The following is a 10,342-nucleotide window of genomic DNA, read 5'->3' as shown; positions in this document are numbered from 1 at the left end:
CTTTCCCTATTCCATGAGTTTACTACAAAAAGAAAAGTTTGCACAGTTGTCACACACATGCCTCTCTCTGGAGATTTCCGGAAAATGGTAATTGCAAGTCAAAATTTTTTATATCATCGCCAAAGGCAGGAGGGGGAGTGTGGAGAGAATGAGAACGAAATGCCTCATCAGAGACGTGGTCTTTCACCGTCTCCTGATACATCATTTCAAGTCGTTAGATTTCCATTTGTGAATATCTTTTTCAGATGATCAGAATAAATCCAGTACTCCAACTTCTGTAATGTTCTTGTGGTGTTTTTCATTGAGTGTCAATGGAAGTTTGTTTCATTTACCAAGAGCTAAACAAGTCTTTGGGTGGTCACTTGCTGATGAATACAGCACGTTATATAGTAAAATAAGTAACAGAGGGAGAATGTTTTCCTTTTGCAAAAACCACCATTACTTAAAAATACTTCAAATGTCTAGATTTCAAATTTAATGCAAAACGTGTTGAAAATTACATGGGAGATTCAATACTGAGATGTGTTGGCATGCAGTCCTCATTTGGCAGAGAGAGCAGTCTGGAAAGCTGTAGCCTTTTCACAATTAACGAAGGAAGCGTCCATGTGCTGCAGCGTCAGTATTTGGAGTCATATTTTTCCTTATTTCGCACACAACCCCGGTAGCCATTGTATTGTTAATGTTTGGCTTTGATCGCTCTCTCAAACGGAACCGCTGAAGGACAAAGTCAAGGTGATGTGGCCTTAATAGTATGTGTGCTCTGTTTTTTTCAGGGGCCTGTTAGCCAGCGGCTTCACAGAAACACATTATTTGAAAGACGGCACCGATGTGGTTCTCACACGCAATTACACGGTAAGGCTGGCGCTTCGTGGGTAGATGATGCTTCATCGTTAAAACCCAACGTGTTCTCTGCCAGGATCTGAACCTCGGGATGAAACAGTTAGGTGTGTGATCTTTTTTTATTGTTGCCTTCAGTACCTTTTTGACTGCTGTGATCCTACATGTGAATTTTTACAGAGAGACTTTAAAGGCAAGTTGTGAGGTTTAACCAGGTGACTTTTAAAATCCGTAAGATTTATTCAGCTTCTTTGAAATATACCCATTAAAGTTTTATAATAAATGCAGCCAGTGTTGATCAGTTATGGAGGAAAGTCCTGATTCAGTTAGGAAGACATCCCTAAACATCTGATTTCCATGGTGCAGCTCACATCAGAGTTTTTGAAGGCTTGGGTGTCTTTCCACATTGCAGAAGCCACGGCTGGGGTTTGGGACAGGGGGCTGGCTGGTTGGGTTTATTTTTTAAACCAGACCATAAGACTGTTATGGCTATACTTCACACATACATACATACATACATACATACATACATACATATATATATATAAAAAATGCATGTGTATATTTATGTATATGTGTGTATGTATAAATAGCGCTAATATGATCTTGTTAAGATCAGTACTTAAGAACTAGTTTTTATAAATGAAAAACACTTTAAGGCAGTAATGTTTTTGTCCTCTGACAGTATCAATGCCTTAATTAGAAGCAAGGCAGCAAGGGATTTTAATTACAAAGTTTATCTTTTATCTGCCTAAGTCCTATAAAGTATTTGTTGTGTTACATGCCTTATTTATTGACGCTGCCAGAAGAAACATTGTGCTTTGTGTTCCCATCCATAATGGGCTTTGCCGGTATCAGTGAAAGGTATTATTTCTATGCATAACATCCTAGTTTTGAAAAAGCATCTTCATTATAGCTGGAGACTTCCCAAGTAAAGCAATCATTTTGAAAGCTTTCAGTGTTTTCTTTTTTGCTGGATGCTCGTATCTTCTTCAAAATCAACTTAGGAGAAAATAGTAATTTGTTTTAGAAACAGGAAGGCTGTATAGACTCCTTGAGGAAGTAAAAGGAAAGAAATGAAGCATACAACTCTTTGACAGATAAACCTACATCAACATGAATACGTGTACAGCTAATGATAGCTAGGCTTCCCGTTACTGAAGAAAATATCTGTTTTCATAATGGAAATAAGTCATGATTAATACTGACAGTGCATTTTGCTGCCTAAAATGTTTGTGAGAGATCAGTGAATGCATTTTTCATTAAATGCTGCAATATGGCTTAAAAAAGATAAGTCTTTCTGATTTTATTTTTATATCTGTTCTTCACTGAGGACATCAATATAGTCTGTAGTTGAAACCAAATCCAATTTCCCGTTGCAAAGTTGCTTAATCAAATTCTGCTCGGAGGTCAGACCAAGTCAGGTTTGCGGAGCTGTCGTGTGGGGAGTTTCTCTAGCACGCGAGTCAGTGTCCAGGTTATTTTTCTGGTTTGTAGCGCTTGAAAAATCTGCCGTTGTCAAAATCTGGTCTTTATTAAATGATCTCAAATAAGGGTAGAATACTGTTTTAAGTATGACAAATCAGCCATGGTAATTATTTGTTTTTAGGGGGTCATCTATTTTGCAGGAATAAAAAGATTTGATAGGAGAAAAAAAAAATCCTGCAGTTCAGTGGAGTTACTGAGCTAGAAATCAATTTTCTACCAGTCCAATTGCAGGCCATGGTCTGATAAGTTTACATTTTCAGTATTGAACTTTGGCATCATACGTGGATCTCAGAGAAGTTGTGAAATGGGCCACAACAGGGAGCTCAAAGTTAATAAAGTGACAGGTTGTGTGTAGAGGGGGAGAGAAATCGGGGCCTTTGCCATAATTCACTCTGATAAAGACAGCTAGACTGCAGCAGCAGCCCGTGCGGGGCCAGGCAGCGCTTGCCTTCCCCTTTTCAGTGAGGACTGTGCTTAACGGTGGTGACGCTAAACCCCAAAGACTGGCTTCTTCAGAGCTCTGAACTGCACCTCTGCCTTAGACTGAACTTCAAGTGACAAGAATAAAACTACTTTATTTTTGACTGTTTCAGGGTCGCTGTATGAGTGTCAGTGCTGAGGTGGTGGGCGTTGTTTTTTCTTCTGTCTTATCAACTCGATGCATGTAACTGATAATATTAAAATAAAGTGAAATAGGACGCTCATGCTGAAAACTTTGACGTCCGTAGCAATTGCGACTGAAGCAATCATCCCTAAAACATTCAGTCTGTGACTTCCTCCCTTGTATTGTGGCTTTATCTGTGCTAATGTGTTACTGACTCTTTATGAGTGCTGGTGATAAATATACCCAAGAGTAAAACACTATTACCCCGTTTCTGTCATTTCTTCCACTGAGAAAAGCTACTGAGATTTGTATTTAAAAAGTCAGAGGTTGCTGTTCTGTGATCAGTTGCTCGTGTTGGAAATACAAATGCCCTAAACAAATATTTTTCATGGTATAACCTTATTTGCAGAAAATTCGTATCTGAATTATTCCATCCTGCCCAACATTTTCATGGCTGTTTCTTTCTTTAACAAAATCAAGGTGGTCTTTAGAAGTCTGCTACATGAGGCTTTGTAAGTGAAAGCCATGCCCCAAAACTGAAAAGGTTAATTAATGCAGCTAGATGGATGCGAATGAACTGAGTAATAAAAAGGCACGGTGAGATGACAGGCTGAAGCATGAGTGATAACCTTCCTTTGCACTAATAGGATGGAAACCTTTTACAGCGGTGTTTTCAGTGTCCAGGTGGCATTCAAAGGAGCCATGAGAAAAGAAATGCTGGACGTGACACAATCATTGCCTTCCAGCCAGTCACATAATTGGGAATGTAATATAGGCTTTAGTCAACAATAAAATTAACCTTGATTCCAGACAGATATGTGTATGTGCTGAGAAAGTATCTCTGTTGTGGGTGCCTTTTGCAAGCCATGAATTATTAAGGAAATACAATAACCTCGCTGCAAAATGAAATTGGATTGTTGCCTCTCAAAATAGAAGACCCTCTTATTCTTAGTTGTTCTTAATAACATGCAGCCACTCAGGTAATTCAATAAAAGATTTCCTTTCTAACCTGTTTCCCATCCCCTTAATTTTTTTTTTTCCAAGCTATGGGGTTAGGATTGCCTTTTTTTACACTACCCTTTATACATGGCTGCCTCATATAGACACACATAGATATAAATGACCATAAATAACAATACGTGTGTCTGTAGAAAGTAGCGAAACGTGTCAGCTGATTTGTTCATCTGATTAATTATATAAAATATTCCATATTGTAGCTTTAAATAAAATAACACAGAAAACGGTTGTCAGACATGCAATTTAAATACCGCTGACCCTCTTTAAAAAAAAAAATAAATCACAAAACAACAACAACAACAACAACAAACCCACCACTCCAACCTCTGGGATTTAAAAACACCCAGGCCATCCATTTAGGAACCTTCTGGACTGTTAAGTACAGTGAGTATTTAGTGGGGCAGGAAAGGTGCTGTCAATGTGCTTCTGAAATAAATTGAAAACAGCTTTGAAATCCATGAGAAAACAAGCGAGCGAAGAGCTTTTATGATTACTGAAGTGTTTTCTCTTTTTTGCAATCAGGGTCACTGCTATTACCACGGCAATGTGCGGGGGTACCCCGACTCCTCGGTCAGTCTCAGTACCTGCTCTGGACTCAGGTGAGCCAATATCTCAGTAATACTTGAGCTTCGTAAGAGACCGTCTTGGTACCCGTTGAGCTTTTGGTCTGCCTTTCAATGAAGGTACCAATACCCATTTTTCAAATGTTGGTACAATCTCTGTAAAAACATTTTCCCTCTAGTTGCTCTGAAGAGAAAAAAGAAATAGAAAATGCAGTTTGGGGGGTTTCCATGATGTGCCTTCTCTCTTGCTGCCCATCCTCATCTATACCCTTCAGCAGCAGTGCGATGCTTGGCACACCTTTGGGCTGGTGGTGCCCTCCTTACCCTCAAAGCTGATTCACCAGGGATGGCAGGACTGCTTTGCAGCTGCAAACTCATGCATCATCCGGCAGCCCTGTCATTAGGAGAGTTTGCTTTATAAATGTGGCTGTGGAGCTCAATAAATGGCATTCATGGCAGGTATGATGCTCAGCATTAGGTTTTTAGCTACTTGTTAACAGGAGAGTAACAGATTCACATTGCTGAAGACCAAATCTCTTCTGAGTTTGAGAAAGGAACAGGCTGACAATATTTTAAATACACAATGGACAGAGTTCAGGAAACAATTATCTTCCTTACTTGGACAATCAGAGACTGGTATTTACTCACAGAGCTGTTCCAAATCACAGTAATTAACTGTAAATTGGCTCTAGTGTTCTCCCTGGAAAATCCAGTTTTCTGTCTCAACCTTTTCTGGGTTTGTTTAATTTATCTACAAATAGCATGAGTAGCTGGAGTCTTTTTCCCTTGGTTTTGCACTTTGTGCAATAGTGGTATTATCAAGGCTTTTATAATGGAGCTCTGGGACAGAGAGCAGCAGAGAGAACAAACCAGGACCCCTCTACCCATCTGAGGGACCCATTTGCTGTAGCGGATGGGATTCCTGTGGATCATTCCCACACTGAGAGAGGTTTTATGGGTGCTTCAGTATGTATCTGGCATGTTCCACAAGCTTACTCCAGTTAACCCCTTGCATGGACCATGTCAGTCTGCATTCACCAGTCGTTCTCGCAGCCTGCCAAAATATAACGCAGTGCTCTTGGTATTTTAGTTAAAGGGATTGCATTGCTGCAAGGTCCGCAGGGAAAACTTGCACCATGTGGGGCAGGGTCTGCACCCATGTCTTGTTCCAGAGCTACCTAAGAAATGAAGAACTCTCAAGAGAGATTACTCTTCTCCACATTAAAAGCATTTTCTTTCTTCTTCACTGTGCTCTTTTTACAACTGTTGAGCTCACAGAGTCATTGCCCAGTTTTAGGTAGTCAGGTATGTCAAGGCAACATACGTTGGCAGGGACATTTTTCTGTCATCTGGCACTATCGCGGATAAATCCCCAGAGTGCAAGCTGACAGTGTTAAGCTCCTTCCCCATAAGAGAAGTGTAGCAGCATCTTTTTCAGGACAAGTTTTCAGAAGTTTCCCTGCCAATGCGTGTTTTGCGCTTGCAGGAGAACGACTGAGGGCGTATCTCAGTATCCGTGCCCATTTAGCTGCTGCATTCACTGCTGAGGTTGGTTAAGAGACTGTCTGTGAGCAAGAACAATTTGTGATAAGGGTGGCTGTTGACTTACTCCACAAAACTCATTTCACAGCCTGATAGCCAATAGTAATAACCTCCAGTCATTACCTGTGTTTTATCTGAGCCAGCAACGTCTATTTGAAAGGCTTTGTAATGCTCCTTGAACCATGCAGGCCTTCTCATTGGAACTGGTTAGGAATAAAAGGCCAGGTGCTGTGAAATCCCAAGTAGCTGCACGGAGGTCCTGAGAGCACTAGGCATCTTCCAGAATCAGGCCCACAGTCACTGTATACATCTGCCACCAAAACGTTATTGTGGCAATGTGTCCCTTGAGAATTTGTGCGGAAAGGTCTAGTTGAAGATGTCCCTGCTCATTGCAGGGGGGTTGGGACCTTTAAAGGCCCCTTCCAACCCAAACTATTCTATGATTCTGTGATTTACTGCACACGATCCAGCATGAAATAATATGAGGCAAAATAGGATGGTTCAAAAGTACTTAAAGGCTTGTTTTGCTGGCAAGTTTACTGGTAGTTCAGCTTGAAAGAATGGTTATGGATGGGATGGGATGGGATGGGATGGGATGGGATGGATAGGATAGGATAGGATAGGATAGGATAGGATAGGATAGGATAGGATAGGATAGGATAGGATAGGATAGGATGGTGTACTTGCCCACCAACTTGCCGGAGTAGGGGTTCTTGTTTTTCCATGGCATGTAAAGACTGCAAGCTGCAGGGGTAAAGACATAAGACATCGTGTGGCCATGGAGCCCCGTGTGAGGACAGTCCCTGGGGCAGCCGTTTCACTTGCAGCAGCCGGCGGAAGGAAAGACTGGTCTCGTTCTCAGTCTGTTCCTGGCTTTGTGACAGTTTCTAAGTGAATTGGACAAATCTCTCTGTCTCAGTTTCTCCGTCTGTGAAATTCATTTAATGATTCTTACCTACCCCACACAGCTGTTGCATGGGGCTAAAGTTTAAGTGCCTGAAAAACATCTAATGAGAGGAAGTGCAAGCTGTTAGCTCACCGAAATCTCAGAGCACTAATATCCTCCCACTCCTACTAGACAGGCACCCTGGGCGATGTTCCAGGTGTGGATAGGTAGGGACTGTGTCTTTTCCCCCAGATTAGGAGAGTTCATTAAAAGACATGAAACTATTAATAAAGAATAGGTTCCACATTTTAGCATGCTCTGAAGCCTGAGTGCTCAGCGGTAGTCAAAGAAGCAGAAAGGATCATAGGAATTACTGAGACAGGAACAGAGGATAGAACAAAAACCCTCATTACCACTTTATAAATCCATAGAGCACTCACATCTTCAATTCTGCATCCAGTTCTTGTTTTCTGCTCCCCATCTCAGAAAAGGTACAGAGAAGGGCAAAAATTATGATCAAAGATATGGAACAGCTTTTATCCAAGGAGAGAAAATAGACTAGGATTTGTCACTTTTGAAAGGAGATGACGGAGAAAAGGGGTATGGTGAAATGAGGTTGAATGCCATGCTGAAGAAGGGACAATTACTGAATATTTTTCATAACCCCAAAATTAGGAGACATCAAATGAAACTTTAGAGGAAAGGAAAGTACTTTTTTGTTCACCATGTAATGAAGCTGTAGAACTAACTGTCACGAGTGGGTGTCAATGTAAAAAGTATCAGTAGATAAAAAAAACGTGAGACAATCTGGGAAGGGGAGCTGGGGGAGGCTCTCCAGGGCTGTCAAACCCAAAGACGGCCCTGACACTCATGCTGGCAGAGTTGGGGGTACTCACTGGGTTGTGCTTGTTATGTTCCTGTATCTCACCCCTAAGTATCTGCTGTTGGCCAAGGCCAGAGACAAGGTGCTGGGCTGGAGCAACCTTGCTCTGACCTAATGCAACCATCAAGTTCTTACAGTGCAGCCACATGGTTGATCATTTGAGATGTGTTATTAGCTTGTAAATATGACATGATTAGTCTGTGATGAGCTACAGGAAGAATCAAGCATGAAATCTGCAAACTAAGACAGGTTTGACTAGTTTACATTGTTCAGGCAGATAGAGGGGGTGAGATATGAAGTGAGAAGTAGGCTCGGCTCTCATACACAGATACTCACGTATTCCAGCTATGTTACATCCTCTCCGACATCACATTCGAGTGCCTTGCTTCACGTAGGATTACAATGGCATAAATAGTTGGATTGACACTGATAGCTGCCTAAAATGCAGGTTAGAGGAGGATATAATCATGCCATAATCTGTATCCTGCTGGCTCCTCCGGAGGAGGAAGAGCTGAATGGCGGAGAGGAGACAGCAAATGCTGAACGCACGGAATGGGAACAATGGGTAATCAGGATTTCCGGCCCTGCCATCTGGATAAAAAAGCCAATTAGATTGTTAAAGCTTGTGGGAAGGTGAAGGTATGACAAAGTCAAGTCGTTTCCTTCCTGTCCTTAGGAAATACCCTTCTGTTTATCTAGCCTGGAAGATCTTCAAGTTTTTCACAAATAATTCTGGCCTGTAGCCACCACACACATCTTCTGTGATAAATTTGTATAGACTCGAATGACTTTTCCGCTATTACTTTCTCTGCAAGTGCAGGACCTAGAAAATACACACAAAAATGCAGCCTGAAGACAAGCACAATCTCCACGGCCCAGGAGCTGGCAGAGGATGCTGGCACGGGGACGTGCAGCTACAAAGGCATCCCCAGTGACCTCTCTGGTGGGGGCAGCCTGAGAGGTGCTCTCAGAAATGGCTCAGTAGTTCAAGGATACAAATGTCCCAAGGAACCTTTTCTTTCTAAAACACCAACATGCTCTTGAAATCCTAATACCTCGGAGTTACCCAACTCCTAGGTAATAAGCCTAAAAGTACTCAGTCATTGCCCAACCTCATCAGCTACTGCAAGATGCTGTGTCCCGGTGACAGTGATGGGGATAAAGTCCCCAAAGCGTAGACAGTCATTTTGAATGGGATTACATCGTTATGCTACACCAGGCCGCCAATACTACAGCTATACATTTTTCACATAGTCTGGCTGAACTCACTGCATCCCAGACACAGTCAGCTGAAGAGAGGATTTAAATATGACGCCCCAGCCATCAACTATTTAAAAAAGGAATGGAAGTAGGAAACCGGTGAGAAAAAAATTTAAATTCCTTATGATTTCTCAAGCATGATTTCCCCACAGGAGGGAGAATTTCATCCAAAAAGAAGCTAGGAGAAAATCCCAGTTGAGAAAAGGACCGGTTTGGAGGTGTGCTTTTTCTCCATACTTTCTAAAGAGCTTTTAGTTCATATAAACATCTCGCATGGTTTGTACTTTATCTGACCGTGAAACTACTGAGGGGTTTTGAGCTTAATGTTAGCAAGCGTTCAGCTTCTGGGGTTTCTTAGCTTCTGTATTCTGTCTGTTCAAGTGCTAAACAGCTCCTGAATCACAATCACCTTTCTGATCCGAGATGGACACTATCTCCATTCTTTGACAACTGTGTGCACGCTGTCCCTGGGCGCAAGTAACCCCCCAAGCATCACTGCTACTGCCGGGACAAGCGTGGTAGACGATCTGTGCCCGGCTGCTTGAGCCTGCCTCTTCTCCATCAAGTCTGTGTCTGACAGCATTTAATTAAAAAAAAAAACAAAACAAAAAACCCAGAAAACTAAACTAAAAACATTTTTATACATTTTGTGACCTGAAAAAGCATCCTATGAGCCTTAACGTGACGTGCAAGCTTGAATCAAGCCTTCTTTTATTGTCACACCGTTTGCTGCAAAATGTGCTCAGTAAATTGGCACTGATGCCAGCATCTCTTTCCTTCCTCATTTTTCTCTGCTTTCCTTGATCTGTCTAGTGACCCTCCCAGTTGCGCTCACGTGCCACTTTCTCTGATAACAAACACAACTACTGTTTCTTGCAACCCAAATGCTGGACACGAAATTGCATTATTGCTTTCGATTCAAGTAACTCCCTGCTTAAATTCCAGGCATCAAAGTTGCAGACCAATATGCATTCACCCTGGACAAATCTGTCTTGCACTGGGAAAGGATTAAATGTGTGCCACAGTAGTCTCTGGGTATGACTACATTTTAGACACTGTGCTATAGAATATATTTTCAGGCTAATGAAAGGTATTGGCTGGAATAAAACGTATGTGATTAATGATGTGTCTGCATGAGAACACCTCTACCACTACTGCAATATGTAAAACCAATAATGCTACTGCTTTAACCTCCCTTTGTTGATTTGGGTCAGACTTGTTATTGTAATGGAACCCTGCTGTGCAGTATAGTAGGATAACAG

At 41.7% G+C, this 10,342-nt stretch overlaps 1 protein-coding gene across 1 annotated transcript in view; it reads left to right on the top strand.

Annotated features, from left to right (window-relative positions):
* Window positions 1–773: 773 nt before the first annotated feature.
* Window positions 774–10,342, top strand: part of LOC104617371 (disintegrin and metalloproteinase domain-containing protein 12-like) — a gene marked incomplete at its 5' end in the record, with an annotated part of 29,711 nt that continues 20,142 nt past the window's right edge. Inside the window, 2 exons of the mRNA XM_010282671.1 lie at window positions 774–852; window positions 4,469–4,545. Coding sequence (XP_010280973.1) covers window positions 774–852; window positions 4,469–4,545 — 156 coding nt within the window. The remainder of the gene's footprint in view (window positions 853–4,468; window positions 4,546–10,342) is intronic.

The sequence above is a fragment of the Phaethon lepturus genome, unplaced genomic scaffold (genome assembly GCF_000687285.1).
Source record: "Phaethon lepturus isolate BGI_N335 unplaced genomic scaffold, ASM68728v1 scaffold7220, whole genome shotgun sequence".
NCBI classification, from domain to species: Eukaryota; Metazoa; Chordata; class Aves; order Phaethontiformes; family Phaethontidae; genus Phaethon; species Phaethon lepturus.
Note: the sequence above shows the minus strand (reverse complement) of the source record. Positions and strands in the feature narration are given on the sequence as shown.